At 42.5% G+C, this 18813-nt stretch overlaps 3 protein-coding genes across 3 annotated transcripts; all 3 read right to left on the bottom strand.

Annotated features, from left to right (window-relative positions):
- Nucleotides 1-4624: 4624 nt before the first annotated feature.
- Nucleotides 4625-8975, bottom strand: GCK72_000292 (uncharacterized protein; the record flags this gene model as incomplete). Its single annotated transcript, XM_053722394.1, has 8 exons — nucleotides 4625-5077; nucleotides 6037-6204; nucleotides 6263-6458; nucleotides 6885-7027; nucleotides 7333-7645; nucleotides 8362-8593; nucleotides 8637-8730; nucleotides 8934-8975. The coding sequence occupies 8 exons, from the start codon at nucleotides 8973-8975 to the stop codon at nucleotides 4625-4627; spliced, it is 1641 nt and encodes a 546-aa protein (XP_053591039.1).
- A 3706-nt stretch (nucleotides 8976-12681) lies between these two features.
- On the bottom strand, nucleotides 12682-14310 carry GCK72_000291 (uncharacterized protein; the record flags this gene model as incomplete). The annotated part of the gene is made up of 1 exon (XM_003091563.2): nucleotides 12682-14310. One exon carries the CDS (start codon nucleotides 14308-14310, stop codon nucleotides 12682-12684), a length of 1629 nt encoding a protein of 542 aa, XP_003091611.2.
- A 1397-nt stretch (nucleotides 14311-15707) lies between these two features.
- On the bottom strand, nucleotides 15708-18091 carry GCK72_000290 (uncharacterized protein; the record flags this gene model as incomplete). The annotated part of the gene is made up of 6 exons (XM_053722393.1): nucleotides 15708-15872; nucleotides 16501-16746; nucleotides 16795-17001; nucleotides 17382-17505; nucleotides 17560-17715; nucleotides 18054-18091. The coding sequence occupies 6 exons, from the start codon at nucleotides 18089-18091 to the stop codon at nucleotides 15708-15710; spliced, it is 936 nt and encodes a 311-aa protein (XP_053591038.1).
- Between the last annotated feature and the right edge of the window lie 722 nt (nucleotides 18092-18813).

The raw sequence follows: 18813 nt of genomic DNA, 5'->3' as shown, positions 1-18813 counted from the left end.
TTCGGTCGTTTCCCACTATAAACCTATGAGATTCATCTAAAATTGACGAAAAAACCGATTTGACACAATTTTCAGCTTGGTGGCCTAGAAAACCAAATTTTCGTAAAAGTTAGGCCACCAATTTTTTAAATTAATTTTTTCCTCTAATTTTCGTTTCGAACTGTGACAACGCAAAAACTCGTTAAACACCGATTCGACACGATTCTCAGCTTGGTGGCCTAGAAAACCTAACGTTGAAAAAGTTAGGCCATCGAGTTTTTTCTCAAAAAAAAACGTTGTTTGCATCATTTTTAGCGTAAAAACAAGCGTTTTTGATGAAATTTCAAAATTCCACGACCTAGTTTTCCAAATTTCGGGGGTTTCTAGGCCACGAGCCCAAATCCTCCCGAATCCTGCAATTTATGGCCATGGCCTAACTTTCTCTCGTCCTCTTATTTTCAAAACTCACGCGACGAGAGTGTCGACTCCCCAACCGACGTCTTCATCTCGTAAGAAGACAGTGTCATCGGATCGTTTAGCGATTGGATACTGTCACGGACACTCGAGTCGGTAGACCATCCAGAGTAGTTCGAGGCGGTAGACCAAGGGCTGGAAATTTGGAAAATTTTGAAGAAAACGCGCCCCATCGTACTTTTAGGGGCGGCCCGCAGTCTTTGAAACCGCCCGCTTTTATCACCACCCTCGCGCACCACATCTCTTCAGCGGTCGCGTGGCCGAGTGGTTAAGGAGTCCGCCCGACACGCGAGTAGTCTATGGTTCGAGTTTTCCTCCGCGCCAAACTTTTTTTGCATCTCTATTCCCAACTCACCTTCCCTCCAAAACACCATTCGGCCCCTCGACAGCCATCCGAACTCTCGCACCACGCAACTCTCCGTCCAAATCATTCAAATTCGAGTCATCACTCAAAATAAACGACGAGTCCTCGAACACTTTGCTCCCACCAGCACTACTCAGTGTCCGGCAACTTTTCCACGCGTCACTATCAAAAGAGCTCATCCATGATTTCGGGGGGCTATCCCAGGTATTCAATACAGCCATCACATGACGAAAGATTTTCTCGCATTGCGCACGTTTCGGCTCCCCGCCGAGTTTCCGGACGTAATGCTCAAAATCGAGACGCTCGAGCTCGGTGAGCGGCAGGGTCGCAACCATCTCGATGAGTCCTTTGAAAACGACGCTGAGTCGTTTGTCCTCCGGTTTGTTGGCGGTGTTAATGTTGTTGGTGTTGGCACGTGGCGTAAGATGCTGACGGATTCTCGAGAGAAGCTTCTCGTTGTCAGAAATCATCGCCAACGTCTTCTCATTTTTGGTATAAGTTTCTTCTGCACGACGAACAAAACGTTCCATTTTGGATTTCTTTTTCAAAGCCGCTTCAGTCTGAAAAAATTCAACTTTTTTTTTGAAAAATCGACCAACTTTGACAGCTTGTAACTTTGAATCCTCTCATCTGACACTATTAATTTTTACATGATCAAAACTTGACCTACATTTTTGCAATTGACAGTTTTTTGATAGCTATTCACACTATTGAGATACACGTTGTCAAAGATTGGCAATTCACAGCCGAGAGAGCAAGCGAGGGGAAGACGCAGAGAAGCGAGATACACTCCTCGTTTCGCACGCTCTCTCGCCCCAAAGCTGGAGCCAAACTTTGACCGTCTGTATCTCGAAAGCGCAAACAGCTATCAAAAAACTGTCAACCACAAAAATGAAGATCTAGGTTTGATCTACACAACCAATGTAATTTTAAAGCTGTGTGACAAAAACTAACAAAGTTACAAAAGCTCAAAGTTGGTTTCTCTCAAATCATAAGAAAATGCGCTCCATTGACAGTTTTCTACAATTCTTACCTTAGTAATAGTGTCCACCAGCTCCTCCGATTTCTCCTGCAACATTTCAATCATGTCGTTTCCGATAAATTCGATCTTCTCGGCAAACTTGCGTGCCTCCACGAGTTTCGCATCTCCTTCTTTCATAAATTCCTTCAATGCTGATGATTGTTGCAAGAAGGAATCACGGAACTGTTGCGATGACTTTTCGAGGGTCTGAAAATTTTTCACATTACTCACTGTGACGAAAAAAATCGAGAGCGGAGAAGAGCACGGTGCCGCCAAGACAAGCTAAGGTGGTTATACAAAAAGCAAAAAGTTTTTTGTGTGTGCCGGGGTCGAACCCGCGATGCCAGATTACTGGCCGGCGTTCTACCCGGGCACACCACAGGAGCGAAGCTTCGCGTTACCTTGAAGGTTGTGATAAGGATGGTGGCAGCCGCCGACCGCTCCTTTCTCGGTGCGCCACCTTTATCACCACCTCCTGGTTGTCGCCAACAATGCGCTCTTGTGGCCGAGTGGTCAAGGGCGGCGGGCGGGGAGCGCCGGGTTGTTGGTTCGACTCCCCTCCCCGTCTTTACATTTTTGCTAACGCCCCCTCCCCATATTTTTGGCTGAAATTTTCAGCATACCTTATCGAGCTCCTCTAGCCCTTGCACCTGAAGTCCCAAACACGTTTTCGCCTCCCGCACATCGATAGTGTTGAATGAAGCAGTGGAGACAGTAGAACTGGTTGCAGTAGTGCTCTCCGAGAGGTCCTCCGAATTGTATCTCCATTCGGCGGTATCACTACTAGAATTCTTCGACGAGAGAGTTGAAGAAGAGTAAGATGAAGACGACGACGATGAGAAAGCCGACGGAACGATGGTCGACGCTACTGGAGTCGTCGAGTCGACTGGAGTCGACGTGACCGATTTGGCGGCGGAGCGGATGGATTCGATTTCCATACTGCTCAAAGATGGCATCTTTTTCCAGTGAGAACCAAGACTGCTCAGCGAGCTGTCGATTGAGATCAAGGAGTCCGAGGTTTTGGGTCTGAAACGATAGAAATTTGATATTTTTCTGATTTGGAAATTTTTCACTTACCCTGCCTCAACATACTCCGATGGGATAGTAGAAGCGGTGGTGAAGCTGAAAATTTACTGTTGACGCAGGGCATTGACGCAGCGTGAACTCGCACCGTCAAATCTTCGGAATAGCGATTTGTGCAGTAGAGCGCCTTTAGCAAAAACTGAATTTTGACGCGGCGTTTTATCTCCAAAACTGCAACTTTTTGGACGCTGCAGCGTAATTTTGACGCATCGCCGTATTTTGACGCAGCTGCGTAATTTTGGCGCTGCGGCGTAATTTTTGACGCAGCTGCGTAATTTTGACGCACCAGCGTAATTTTTGACGCAGCTGCGTAATTTTGACGCACCAGCGTAATTTTTGACGCAGCTGCGTAATTTTGACGCAGCTGCGTAATTTTGACGCTGCTGCGTGCTTTTGGACGCAGCTGCGTAATTTTGACGCTGCGGCGTGTTTTTCTCCCTCAAACTCCTCACCGCTTCAATTGTCCGAATCTTCCGAAATTACGGCGTTCATGACCATAATTGAATTGATTTAGCATCGTTCGAAGAGTTTTTTCAAAAAAGCAGGAGAAAACGTTCCGAATTGACGGTGAGGCGTTTTGAGAACTGATTGTTGTTGTGGTGACGAGACGAGATGGGCGGTATATTTGGGGTTTTGGGGTTTTTGGAGTGGAATACGTGGATATAGATTTTAATTATATTTTAACAGGAAGGTCACGGGGAGATACAAAAATTGGAAAAATTGACATTTTTTGAAATTTTCACGTGATTTTCAAAATTTTGATTTTAACGGAATTTGATCAGAACATAGTCAGGGGGATAACGCAGATTTTAAAGAGATGGCCGGGAATTGCTGACCGAATTTTCCAGTTTTGTGTTTCTCGGCCACAGATAATTCCAGTAATTCTGACCAAAAAACTGCAAGAGCATGAAAAAAACCATTATCGATTTTGACGCCTCAAAAAATTTTCCAATTTTCTGCAAACACCGTTTATGCAGATTGCGTATGGTGCATCAAATTTTACGACAATATGAGAATGAGCGCTTAAAATTGGGGGATAGGGGTGACAAGATACGCTAAATCTAATGATGAACTCAAAAATCTGAAAAATTGAGTTTTTTTTCCAGGTCGACGACATGGTAGACTGGCAGCAACGTGTCTCGCTGGCTATGTTCAAATGGGCGAATGGAAGAGTTTTGTTGGTTCACGCCCTGACATTTGGAATCAATCGGTGGCAGGATGTGCAGAAGATTGAGAAGGAGTGAGTTGTTATTTTATCAAAAAATTGGCAAAATTTGAGAGGTCATAACGGAGAAATTTCCAATCAAAACGTTTTGAATTTATATTGGATGTGTAGATCAAAACTCGAGCTACATTTTTGTAGTTGACAACTTTTTGATAGCTATTCACGCTTTTGAGATATGAGCGCTCAAAGTTAGGCATCGGGAGAGACGCTCGAGGAAGAGGGGAGAGACGCAGAGAAGCTAGACGCACTCCTCGTTTCGCACGCTCTCTCGCCTCCGCAATCTTTAAAGGCGCATATCTCAAAAGCGTATAGAGCTGTCAAAAAGTTGTCAACTAAGAAAATGTGCAGAATTTTCAGGGCTACACATTACAATATTTGATGAAGCCAAAAAATCTGTCAAGACTTATTGAAAAGCATTTATTTACCAATATCCCAAAAATCCCAATAATCCCAGACAACAAGCAATCAAAAAACGAATTCAATGATCTCTTGTCGCCTTCTTCTTGCCAGTCTTTGTGACGGCCTGCTCCACCACCCCTGACGCTCCAATGCTATCCCTCCGCTCCTTGCGATTCCTTCGATTTTTCTGTTGCCTCAACTTCAACTTCTCCTGCAACGCGATCGATTGTTTCTCCCGCTGCAAATTGTTCCGCCGTTCGAATTGCTTCCTCGTCTCATCGTATTCATCCAGTTTCTGTTTGACGTCTCCAAATAGAGCGTCTTTCGATGGTAAGGGCGCCAACTTGTTTAGAGGGGTCACCACGTTCCCGCCCTGCTTGCTAAGGTCTAGAATCCCTTGTACGTCGGCTTCCTTCAACTTTTCTACATCCCGAAGAGCTTGGCGCTCGAGCTCTTTGAGCTCTCGCTCCAACTCATCATCTGCCACGTCGTCGTACTCGATTTTCATATCCACGTCGAGTTGGGATTTGGCCTGCAATTAAAAAATTGGACTAATTTTGAGACCCCGTCACGGACCAGTTTCAAATCCTAACTGCTCAAAAATATATTGCCTGTGTAGATCAAAAATAGCTCTACATTTTTGTAGTTGACAATTGTTTGATAGCAATTCACGCTTTTGAGATATGCGCCTTTAAAGATTGGGGGCTCACTACCGAGAGAGCAGACGAGGGGAGAGACGCAGAGAAACGAGACACCCTCCTCGTTTCGCACACTCTCTCGCTGCCTTAACTTTATAGGCGCATATCTCAAAAGCGTGAATAGCTATTAAAAAGTTTCCAACTAATAAAATGCGCGAAATTTCCAGGACTACAATTTGTAATAAAAAGTTTTGAAATACCTAAATTGGTTAACAGGATAATTGCGGTTAAAGTTGAGATTCAGTGCCTTTTCTTAGACTCTTTGTATCTCCTGACCGTGAGGAGTTACAGACATGTACGGATTTAATAAAATGTGTACATTTTTAAGTTCTACATTTTATTAATTGACCACTTTTTAGTATCTCTAAACCCGAAAAGTTATAGGCGCTCAAAGATTTTGAGCTGTCTAAAAGAGACGCAGACACCTAGACACTCTAGGTTTTCGCAGGATGGAGATATTGACTTGAAATGTTATCGAAATTATCAAAAATAGAAAATAGAAAACTTTCAGACAAAATGAGAGAGTGCAGACAGTTAGACACTCTAGCTTCTCCGCGCCCTCTCCTCTCTCATCCTCTCTTGGCTAATATTTAAAGGCGCATAGCTCAAAAGCGTGCAGAGATATCAAAAAGTTGTCAACTAATAAAATATGCAAAATTTCAAGGGCTATATTTTGTAAGTTAACAACTTTTTGATACCTTTCAACCCTAAAAAGTTATAGGCGCTCAAAGATTTTAAGTGCTAATAAGAGACGCAGACAGCTAGACACTCTCGCTTCTCTGCGCCTTCTTACCAATCTCTTCATCAACGTCAATCTCTCCTCCCTCAACGCTTTCTGCTTCTTGATCAATTCATTGTTTGCTTGATCCAAATCTTTTCGAATCGTGTCATTGATGACTTTGTCGAACCATTGGATGAGTGAAGCCACTTTTTGTTGCGTCTCTTGGAATACCTTGAGCGCCTGGAACAAAATCAATCAATAAGCGCCTTAGGCGCACCAGCCTCCCTCCAAAACCTACTTTCTTCATTTCCGAATCGTTATCCACATTACGAAACGCCTTATTCACGGTGTCCTCCAAAAGTGCGATCTCCTTTTCGGTGCCATATGGAAAATCCACTTTATTCAGGTACATCCGACATGATTGCACATTTTGAGCGGCGGCCACAAAGTTGTTACGGGCCTCTGCAGCGGCGAAGTAGCGGCCGCGCTCGTTTCTGGAACGTTTTTGGAGTTTGGAGGGTGAGAACTTTTTAAAATGAGGAGATCTCAAGATATTGTTAACTAGTAAAATGTAGCCCTGAAAATTCTGCACATTTTCTTAGTTGACAACTTTTTGATAGCTCTACACGCTTTTGAGATATGCGCCTTTAAAGATTGCGGGGGCGAGAGAGCGTGCGAAACGAGGAGAGTGTCTCGCTTTTCTGCGTCTCTTCCCCTCTTCCTCGAGCGTCTCTCCCGATGCCTAACTTTGAGCGCTCATATCTCAAAAGCCTGAAAAGCTATCAAAAAGTTGTCAACTACAAAAATGTAGCACGAGTTTTGATCTACACATTCAATATAAATTCAAAAAATTTTGATTGAACATTTCTCCGTTACGACCTCTCAAATTTTGCCAATTTTTTGATAGCATATCAACTCACTCCTTCTCAATCTTCTGCACATCCTGCCATCGATTGATTCCAAACGTGAGTTGAGTCAGGGCGTGAACCAACAAAACTCTTCCATTTGCCCATTTGAACATTGCCAGCGAGACACGTTGCTGCCAGTCTACCATGTCGTCGACCTGGAAAAAAAAATCAATTTTTCAGATTTTTGAGTCCATCATGAGATTCAGCGTGCTTTCCTACCCCTATGTACCAATTTTCAGCTTCCTATCTCACATTGTCGTAATATCTGATGCATTGTACGCAATTTGTGAAAACCGTGCTTGCGTACAATGCATCAGATTTTACGACAATTTGAGAGATGGAGCTGAAAATTGGTGGAGAGGGGTAAGAAGACACGTTGAATCCAATGGTGGTGTTAGTTTTTCAAAAAATCAAAATTTAAAACGCGGTTTTTCTATATCCATACTTTTAAGGTGCCTACCTCTCCCTCGAGCACATTTTCCTTCTCCGACGCGTAATCCGTGCCGAATATCGCCTCCAACATCTTGTCCTGTTCCTCGTACAAACCATTCAAATTATCCGTCTGCTGCTTATAAATCTCCTGAATCTTCACCGCGTTATCATAATTGACACGGGCGATATTCAACTCCTTCTGCACCGTCTCCTGTCGAACCATCGCGTCTTCGTACTCGGATTTCTCTTTTTGATAACGCTCGTCCCATTGTCCTTGTTGTTTGAGAAAGTCACGGACGGAAGGTTGCTCGATGTTTTTGAGATCCGTTTTCTCGCGTTCACTAAAAATGAAAAATGTGGGGACTTTGACAGCTTGTAACTTTGATAGATTTTGTCTCACTATTATGAATTTACAATGACTGTGTAGATCAAGCCTAGACCTACATTTTTGTAGTTGACAGTTTTTCAATAGCTCCGCACGCTTTCGAGATACAGGCGGTCAAAGTTTCCAGGGGCGAGAGAGCGTGTGAAACGAGGAGGGTGTCTCGCTTCTCTGCGTCTCCCTCTCTCTCCTCCTCGACCCGCTCTCCAGGTGCCTATCTTTGACGGCATGTATCTCTATACCGTGAATAGCTATTAAAATACTTTCAACTAGAAAAATGTAGCCCTAGGTTCGATCTATTTAGCTATTATAAAATTTTCAAGTTGTGACAAAATGGGATGAGGTTACAAGCCTCCAAAGTTTATCATTTTTCAACTATTTTTTGACTAAAAGCAAAAGAATTTGACGTTTTTGAGTTTAATTTTTTATAAAACAGTCACTCATTCAAACAATAAAATGATTTTGAAATAGGCGTCTTCAAAATCTGCATCCTCCTCTTTCCACACGCTCTCTCGCCGCCTCCTCCGTCGCCTATCTTCAAAGGCGCATATCTTAAAAGTGTGAATAGCTATCAAAAAGTTGTCAACAACAAAAATGCAGCTCTAGTTTTGATCTACTAAACCATTATAAGTTCAAAGTGATTGCACCCAGAAACACCCTCTAGAATTCACTTACGTCTGCTTTCTCAACTCTTTAAGCACCGCCTCCAACTGCTCCACCGTATTCTTCAAGTTATCCGCGTAAATCGTCTGCGACTCAAATTTCTTTAAAACATTCTTCCGTTCCAATCGATTGATTGCCTTCTCGATATTTATATAATCCTGAACGACGCCTTCCGTCAATTTCAGTTTTCCACCTTTTGGCAGTGGTGGGTCACTGGTTGGAACCACTTTCGCGTTACGTTTTCCTTAAAAAATAAAATTAGGCGGGTGGGCGGAGCCTATTGGTACCTCCTCCCTTCTTCGGAATCTCCTCCTTGATGTCATCGGTTGGGTTACGGTCGACATGCTCCGCCCATTTTTCTACTGGGCCTGGTTTTTCCTGCTAAAATTATCAATAATATATGTTTTTAGGGGTAAAATGAAAATTGGTCGCCATTTCTTTTCAATTTTATTATCTATTGTGTAGATGAAATCTAGCAAACTTCAAAGACTCGCAAAATTTTGAAAAAAAAGGCGAAAAATAGGCGAAATTTGACAGCTTGTAGCTGGGAATCTTCTTATCTGATACTATTGATCTTTACATACAGTGCTGGCCATAATTCTATCCCCTTCTGGTTTTTTCAGCATAACTTTTTTATTAGTTATCCGATTGATCTGAAACTTGGCAGCAATGTGTATAAAGGTAAAAAATATGTAAAAACAAATTGGTTTTAAAATATTTTTAAAAATTTTAAAAATTTCATCTTTTTTCAAAAAACCAAGAAAATCAACAAAAATAAGAGATCGGCTAAATAGAGTCACGGAAATGAAAAATAAAAAAGAAAATGACCAGAAACAAAATTTATAAGTTCAATACTTCGTTGCGTATCCACGAGAATCAATAACGGCTTGGCAACGTCTCGGCATCGAGTCCAGAAGCTTGTCGATCACCGACTTCGGGATTGCCATCCAGGCGGCTTCGAGTTGCGCGAATTTTTGGTCCGCATTTGTGGCTCTAACTCCAGATAGTCGACGTTCGAGCTCTTCCCACATATGTTCAATCGGATTCAAGTCCGGACTTTGGCTTGGCCACTCCAGAAGATCCACACGACGACGTTGAAACCACGAGCGAACATGGAGAGAAGTATGCTTCGGATCGTTGTCTTGCTGGAAGACGTAAGCTCTGCCGACATTTTGAAGTGCCCATGGTCTCATCGTATTCTCCAAAATATCTTCATACTGGAATCGATCCATGATACCAACGATTCTTCGTAGAGGACCCATGCCTTGGCTGGAAAAACATCCCCAAACCATGCACGATCCACCCCCATGTTTGACTGTCGGTGTTTGATACTTGGGATCAAATCTGGTTCCAATCGGACGACGAATCCATGTGTTTCCGTCGCTGCCGAACAAATTGAACTTGGATTCGTCGGACCAGACGTGTTTTGCCCACTCCTGACGTCCCCAGCTCAAATGAGCTTTTGCCCACTCAACACGGCTTCTGCGATTCTTCTCACTGATGAACGGTTTTTTGACTGGACGCCTTCCATGAAGTCCTTGAGCTTGGAGACGTCTTCGGATTGTTCTTCTGGATGGTACTGGTTCATTCGGAGAAGTCACGACGACTTGGATGTCCGTTGAGGTCCTACGAGGATCCTCTCTTGACGCTCGGATGATGTTGCGATCCATCACATGGGTGGTTTTTCGAGGTCTTCCTGGGTGTTTTGCCAGCTCAAACGTGTTCTAAACGTTTGTATGATTTAAACAAGTGTTTTTTAACATTTACCTGATCAAGACACCTCTTGATAAGTTTACGGATTCCTGAAGGTGAGCACTGAAACTGAGCAGCAAGCATCTTGGTTGACTGTCCATTCAGATGACCACGAAAGATGGCGGTCTTGACAGAAAGCGGGAAGTTCTTGTTGTTTGTTGGTCTAGTCATACCTAAACATCAACTTTCAAGTCAGAACATGCACTTTGGACTTTTCAGAAAAACACAAATAATTAAAAACTGGAAAAAGTGAAAAACGTGAAAAAGTGAAAATATCGAAAAATCGAAAAAAACGCTAAAAATTTTTTATTGGATGATGCAATTTCTGTCTGCAATCTTGCGTATAGATGCTACCGTAGGCTGAAAAATTTTCAGATCAATCGGATAACTAATAAAAAGTTATGCTGAAAAAACCAAAAGGGGATAGAATTATGGCCAGCACTGTATGTGAGTAGATCAAATCTAGACCTACATTTTGTATTTGACAGTTTTTCGATAACTATTCACGGCATCGAGATACGAGCCGTCAAAGATGGGCGCCGCTGGCGGCGACAGGGAGAGACGCAGAGAAGCGAGACACCCTCCTCGTTTCACACACTCTATCCGCTACTTTGCAGCGGCTAATATTGAAGGCTTATATCTCAAAAGCGTGAATCGCTATTAAAAAGTTGTCAACTAACAAAATATGTAGAATTTTATGAGCTACATTTTGGTGATGTTAATCTTTTTGATACCTCTTAACCCTAAAAAGTTATAGGCGCTCAAAGCTGAAGGGCGCTAAAAACGGCCGCAGACACCTAGACACTCTTGCTTCTCTGCGTCTCGTCTCAAAACATACTAATTTTCCCCTTAACGTCTTATGTTTCTTGATCAGTTCATTATTTCAAAACTTTGAGAAAAAAATATCGGAAAAATCCAAAAACTCAAAAAATAGCTGTCCCCCTTTACTTCCCAAATTTCTGGTTTTACTTCTGTCTCTCTCTGTCTGTCCTAACCACCTATCCATCCGGATGTCCACTCACTAAATTCTAATTCTGCCTAAAAATGCGTGTAGGTCAAATTTCGACACGTTTTAATCGAATTTTTTGAACATTTAAATCTTTCTATCTGTCTGTTGTTTGTCCAGATGTCCACTAACCTTCCTCAACTCCTCCACAGGATCCGATCGTTTCGACGGTGAAGATCCCATTCTTAGTATGTAGGATAAACGCACAAACAGGCACACAAAAAATGAATGAATGAAAGTTTCTCGTTTTTGTGTATATTCTTCTTCTCCCCGCCTATCCCCATGGAGATCCATCCCGGCGCCAAGGGAGACGCCCGTGGAGATGGGCGGTGGCCAACAACAAAAAGAGTCCCCTCTATACATATTTTTTTTGGGAGGAAGAGAGGGGGACCGTTTAAGAGACACAGAATGACGTGAGGTGTATACACAAGGTCTGCATCTGTTTTTAGATAGCTCAAAATATTTGAGCGCCTATAGCTTTTTAGGGTTAAGAGGTTTCAAAAAGATTTACATCACAAAAATATAGCTCATAAAATTCTACATATTTTGTTAGTTGACAACTTTTTAATAGCGATTCACGCTTTTGAGATATAAGCCTTCAAAATTAGCTGCAGCAAAGGAGGCGATAGAGCGTGTGAAACGAGGAGGGTGTCTCGCTTCTCTGCGTCTCTCCCCTGTCGCCGCCAGCGGCGCCCATCTTTGACGGCTCGTATCTCGATGCCGTGAATAGTTATCGAAAAACTGTTAAATACAAAAATGTAGGCCTAGATTTGATCTACTCACACATGTAGAAATCAATAGTGTCAGATAAGAAGATTTCCAGCTACAAGCAGTCAAATTTTGCCGATTTTTCACCGTTTTTCAAAATTTTGCGCGTCTTTGAAGTTTGCTAGATTTCATCTACACAATAGATGACAATTTGAGATATTCAGCTGAAAAATGGTGGAGAGGGGTAAGAAGCATACTTGCAAACCGGGCCGGCTCGTAACTCGCTTCAAACTCAATATTAGAAGCTGAAAAATATACCAAAATGTAGATCTCAACGAGTTCTATAACTGTGACCTACTACGGGCCGGATGGCTATTTGTTAATGTGCCGCGGGCCGGGAAAAAGTGCCAAAAAGACAAAAATGGTTAACAAACCATTCTAGCCCGGCCCACGGCACATTAACGAATAGCCATCCGGCCCGTATTATATCAGTGACAAAGAACTCGTCGAGATCTACATTTTTGTATATTTTCAGCTCATAATATTGTGTTTGAAGCGAGTTACGAGCCGGCCCGGGTCGGCCCGGGTCGGCCCGTTTCGGCCCGGTTTGCAAGTATGGTAAGAAGACACGCTGAATCTAATGGTGGTGTTAGTTTTTCAAAATTTGCAGTTTTTGGCGTCTTTGGGGATTGTGAAGCAGGCGGTCTTGAAGAGCGGAAAACTGCATGTCTTACAGTGAGCGATTAAAAAAAAACACTTTTTGAAAGGTAAAATCATTTATTCAGCCAAAAAAAAACTTCTTTCAAAACCAAAAATGAAAAACACAAACATAAGAAAAATCAAGAAAAAAAATTAAAATCCTTTGCTTATCCTCTGATCACCACGATCTCCTCTTCATCCTCATCCTCGAAATCCTCCAAATCGATAACCGGGGGACGGGGACGATGTTGTTGAACACGTCCGTAGGGTATATTGAGTACTGGTCGTGGTCGTGGTGGGATCTCATCGACGATCATGATGTCATCGTCGTCTTCCGCTTCGATAATCTCGATGTCAGAATCGTCTTGGTCAATGACCATCACATCGTCATCCTCAGAATCCTCTCCGCTTTCAGATTCCGCGAGTACAACCGTAGATACATCAGAATCATCAACATCGTTACCAGCGTCTTCACCGTTCGCTAATACTTCAGAATCCGGAAGAACAAACCTTGGATATCGGAAGGACGGAAGTCTTATACGATTCTCGTCGTCGATTCTCATTTCTTCGTTATTCCCATCACATTCTCCTCCTTCTCCACCGTTGACGGATTCAGCGTCGGCGTCAGAATCGTCGTGACCGTAATAACCCTCAGCGTCGATAATCATCATAGAATTTTCAGGGTCAGATTCTGCTTCACGATCATCGTCGCCACCAGATTCCTCAACATTTTCTCCTTCGTCATCTCTTTCCGCTTCCGCTTCTGAATCCACATCGACTTCAGCGTCCGAATCTTCTTCCATCGCTTCATCCTCCTCATCAACGTCCGATTCTTCTCCAGAGACCGCCACTGGAAATTGGAAGGAAGGTAGTCTTGGAGGAATGAAGTACTCATATCCTCCTCCTTCTCCACGATCTCCAACGTTGCCGGCTTCACCGTCAGAATCTTCCTCCTCATCGTCGTCGTCCTCAGAATCCTTTTCGGTTTCCGATTCTTTTCTAAAATCCGCCACTGGAAATTGGAAGGACGGTAATCTTGGAGGAAAGAAGTACTTATAATCTCCTCCTTCTACACGATCTCCAACGTTGCCGGCTTCACCCTCATCCTCCTCCTCTTCCTCCTCATCGTCGTCATCCTCAGAATCCTTTTCGCTTTCCGATTCCACGTGTACAACCATCGACTCATCCTCCTCATCAACGTCGCTTCCGTCATCTCCAGAATCTTCTCCAGAATCCACGTCATCTTCTATTTCATCAATTGGAGCTTCGTTAGCTTCGACGTGGGGACCAAAAAGAAGTTCTTGAAGACCCATGGGTGGTGGAATGTTCACGTAGACGTTGTCATTGAGAGCTGGCGGGCGGATGGCGGCTATTGGTGGTCGTGGTTCAGGGACACCTCCATGGTCATCGTCGCCACCAGCTTCCTCATCTTCCCGCTCCTCAACGATTCCACGATTAGCCGCTCGAATATACCGTATTTCTCTGACAATCCTCACTTCCTCATCACGACGAGCCAACATAGCCGCTAACCCTCCTGCTCCATGAGCAACGGCTTCTAGGTCAACTTCAAAGTTGAAAAAAGGATTCCGACGTTCCCGACGTTCCCAATCAGCTATCAACGCATCCAAATCTACTTCTTCGTCGTCGTCTTCGAGATTGATGACAGGAATCCGCTGCTCCTCCTCCTCATCCATCAGCTCCACCTTCATTTCTCTTGTATGTTGCTCGATAAACGCTGGTCGACCAAGCATACCGGCTTCTCCGGTAACCTCGACCATCTCGATGATGTCAGCCATTTTCAGAACGATTTTTGAGTCTTGTGCTGAAAATTGGAATGGGAATCATTAATTTTTTTTGAACTGTTGGAAGAAAACGGACAAAATTTTTTTAAATTCCAAATTTCTGACTTTTTGCATCTAAATTTGTTCAAAATTTTCCGCTGATTCCAACCGTAGTATTTTCATTTTTTGAAACCCCAATCGAGGGGAGCTACACGCGCCACCAATCAGCGCGCGGCGGCCGGAGTTTTCTAGGCCACGGCCGCCAGAACAGAAAAACGTACGTAACTCCCTCTGATAAGGGTTCCAAACAATGAAAATACCACTGTCGGAATCAGCGGAAAATTGCGGTTTTTTGGTATAAAAAGTAAAAAAACTTGGGAAAAGTTTTTATTTGGGAAAATAACCCAATTTTCGAAAAATTTTACACCAAAAAAATCGCCATTTTCCACTGATTCTAACGGTAGTATTATCATTGTCTAAAAACTTGACTAAAAGAAGTTACACACATTTTTCTAATCTGGTGGCCGCGGGACGACAGATGACAGATGGGGAACACGGGAAAGATGTGAAGATGGGTCTCACAACGACTTTAAAGGCGCATATATCAAGCTCCGCCCACTCTTGAGATATGCGCCTTTAAAGATTGAGGAGGTGAGAGAGTGTGTGAAACGAGGAGGGTGTCTCGCTTCTCTGCGTCTCCTCCTCTCTCCCTCGACTGTTCAGGTTGTCTATCTTTAAAGGCGCATATCTCGAAAGTGGGCGGAGCAATCAAAAAACTTTTAACTACAAAAATGTAGAACTTGAGTTGCTCTACACAACCAGTATAATTTTGTTATGGTTGAATTGGAAATGGCTCTACGGGAAGCTGTCAAAAATGATTTATTTTCACAAAAAGTTCAAAATTTTGACATATTTTGAGAATCAATAACATGGTAATTTTTAGTCTTTTGAACACGGATTTTTGATATGTGATAGATCAAAAGTGTACTTTTTTTGTAGATGACGGTTTCAAGATGGAAACTTAGATTTTTGAGATATTTTAAATCAGAAACCAGAAAATGACATTTTTAAAATTTTAAAGATAATTTTTTTTCAAATTCGAAATTATTGATTTCTATGAGGACAGGAAGGAGAGGGGTTGTGAGAGAGAGGGTACAAATGGAATGTGAGAAAACTGAATGAGAGTACGTATATAATTTCCCTGTACGCGGGATGAGAACGCGCAAAAAATGTGAAGATGGGTCTCACGACGACATTGGGTTATTGATTCTGACATAACTAAATTTGAAAATAATCGAGAAATTGATTCATTTAAAAAAAATGCATTAAGTCAAGTGGTATAATCAAAACATTTTCGAAATTTTTCGAAAAAAAATTTTCGAATTTTTCCAAAAAAAAGTTCCACAAGTAGATCATACTCCTAAAATCTTGAACCGCTCTCTTCCATAAATCTCATTTGTGATAAAATTGAAGAATTTCTCATCTTTCAGCCTCTGAGCACCTTCTTTTCCATTTTCAAGAAATGCGAGAGTCAGTTCGATGGCTGCTTGAATACAGAGCGTGGATTCGGTGGAGCCCTGGAATTGATCCTTTAGGTAGTGTTTTCGGGGTTTGAGTTTATATTGATTGTGTAGATCAAAACTAGAACTACATTTTTGTAGTTGACAATTTTTTGATAGCTATGAAGGCTTTTGAGCTATGCGCCTTTAAAAGGAAACGATCATAGCTCAAAAATCGGAATAGCTATAAGAAAACTGTTTAATACCAAATAAAGTATTAAACATTATCTAAAACAAATCAAAAATTTATAGCACTACGACTAAAACCCTCAATGTGACGGATCCTCAAAGTTGGTTCAATTTTAAAAAATATAAATTTTCGAAAGATTCCTACGGAGTTATTTCCAATTGAATTGTCACAAAATTATAATGGTTGTGTAGATCAAAAATAGAGCTACATTTTTGTAGTTGGAAGTTTTTTGATAGCTATTAAGCCTGAGGAGATACGATCGCTCAAAGTTTAGAGAAAAAACGCGCCGAGGCGAGAGACGCAGAGAAGCGAGACACCCTCCTCGTTTCACACGCTCTCTCGTCCCCTAACTTTGAGCGCTCGTATCTCAAAAGCGTGAATAGCTATCAAAAAACTGTCAACTACAAAAATGTAGCTCCAGTTTTGATCTATCCAACCATCACACTTTTGACCTACCTGAACCGCAAAGTGTTTCGCTAGCCAATTCGGAAATATGAACGGGAAATCCGAAAAACTTTGATGAACTCCTCCATTCAACGTGAGCACCAGATTTCCCTCATTGTTCGGAAGCATTCTCTTCATCACTTCCAGATTTTCCTCCCACTGCCAATCCCCTACATTTAGGAATAAAATTGGTTTTATTGAGGTTTGCTGTTGACAGGAATCGAGTGGGAACATCCAACCATCAAGCACTATTGATTTCTGAATTTAAAAAAAATTTGAAGAGGGGGGCGGAGCCTAAGAGGGAACCTGAAAACCGTTAGAAGCCGAAGCCGCTAGCGAAGTAGCACCTCCAAACGAGTGTCCAATGATTGCTGCCGTAGAAAGATTCAATCGATTTTCGAATTGGCGCCAATCGAAATCCTTTCCAATCAATATTTTCTCTGGGGCCACACCGGTATTCAAGTTTTCCAAAAGTTTCAGAGCATTTACACACTCAGATACGCGTTGATTGACCTAAAAAATATATCAATATGATTGTTACAAAAAGCAAAATAGAATAGCGCTCAGTGGGAATCGAACCCCGGTCGCTAGATTACTGGCCGGCATTGTTATCGGGTAGACTATGAGGGCGAGGAGGTGGCGCGGCGCAGAGGGCAGTGATAAGGGTGGCGGCCACCGATAAAAAAGGAGAAAGGAGAGCTTTATCACAGCCCTCGCCGCCGCGCCGATGGCCTCTACCCATAGTCTACCCGGTAAGGAGACAGGCCAGTAATCTAGCGACCGGGGTTCGATTCCCATCGAGTGCTATTCTTTTTTGCTTTTTGTAACGATCACAATGGTATATTTCTTTTTGATCTAGGACGGTCCTAACACCATTTTTGAAACGAAATTACCTGCTGATTCCTCATCCTAAACTCTTCCGAATCATTTTTTTCAATCAATGTGATCTTAATTGGTTCCTCCACCAGCTCCCCATTTTTTTCGATCAAGTTATACGTCCAACACGCGGAGTGATCTCTGTGAAAATTCAAATAAAGAAATCGCGCTCTCCCTCAGGCCAATTTGACCCACTTATGCTCCACTGCCGCTATCACATATCCGTGAGAGGCCAGTGAGGTACAGAATGTCGAGTAGAAGTTTCGAGATCCACCGAGTCCATGAGAAAATATTAAAATCGGCCATTTTTCGTGTTTTAAGGATAGTGAAGCATTGTCTATGCAATCCTCTCTGTAACATTGTTAGGTAAAGTCCAATATGTTTTTATTTATATTTATTTTGTAGATCAAAAATAGGGCTACATTTTTGTAGTTGAAAGTTTTTTGATAGATATTCACGCTTTTGAGATACGAGCGCTCAAAGTTGAGAGACGCAGCGCGGTGAGAGGAGGAGACGTAGAGAAGCGAGACGCCCTCCTCTTTTCACACGCTCTCTCGCCCCTCAATCTTTGAAGGCGCATATCTCGAAAGTGGGCGGAGCTATCAAAAAGTTTCCAACTACAAAAATAAAGCTCTAGATTTGATCTACACAACCATTACACTTTTGACCTACTCTCAAATGTAGCAAACCTCTTATCCCCCACAATCGTCGCTGAGATCAAATCCATCTTTTGTTTGGATTGCCCCAAGTATTCACCGAGGCCATGTGCATATTCTGGTCGCGGTAACCACAAAGGGTACGCCGCGATGTCAGTTACCTAAAGTACTCTGAGTCGCTACGCAGCGAATACCGCTTACCTCCGAATCCGTCGGATAATACAGCTTCATGAACAGCCCATCAATCATCACATCCTTACAACCCACTCGGAATTGACCAGCAACTTTTCTTGTTAAAATTTGCGGAGACGATAAGAGACCGCCCATTTGTAAGTGGAAATGAAAAAAGATGATTTGAAAATAAAACTTGAACTTTGTTAGAGATGGCCTCGGGAAAGGTTAAATTGAAGTAGAAATATACCAATCTGATCATTACGTGTGGGCGAGAGAGTGCGCGAAACGAGGAGGGCGTCTCGCTTCTCTGCGTCTCTCACCTCTCCACTCTTCAGGCGCCTATCTTCAATGGCGCATATCTCTGTAACGTGACAAGATAGCGGAAAACTGTCAATTATAAAAATGAAGCCCTTAATTTGATCTACACAACAAATGCAAAATCGTTCGTTTTTTGCAAAATTGTGAGAAGTTATAATATTTTAAAGTGAAGCTACTTTCCAACGCTTGTATCTTAAAAGCGTGACGAGCTATCCAGAAATTTTCAACTACAAAAATGAAGATCCATATTTGATCTACAACATTTTCAAAAAAAAAATACATCAAAACGTGACACTTTTAT

Source organism: Caenorhabditis remanei, chromosome I (assembly GCF_010183535.1).
Source record: "Caenorhabditis remanei strain PX506 chromosome I, whole genome shotgun sequence".
NCBI classification, from domain to species: Eukaryota; Metazoa; Nematoda; class Chromadorea; order Rhabditida; family Rhabditidae; genus Caenorhabditis; species Caenorhabditis remanei.
Note: the sequence above shows the minus strand (reverse complement) of the source record. Positions and strands in the feature narration are given on the sequence as shown.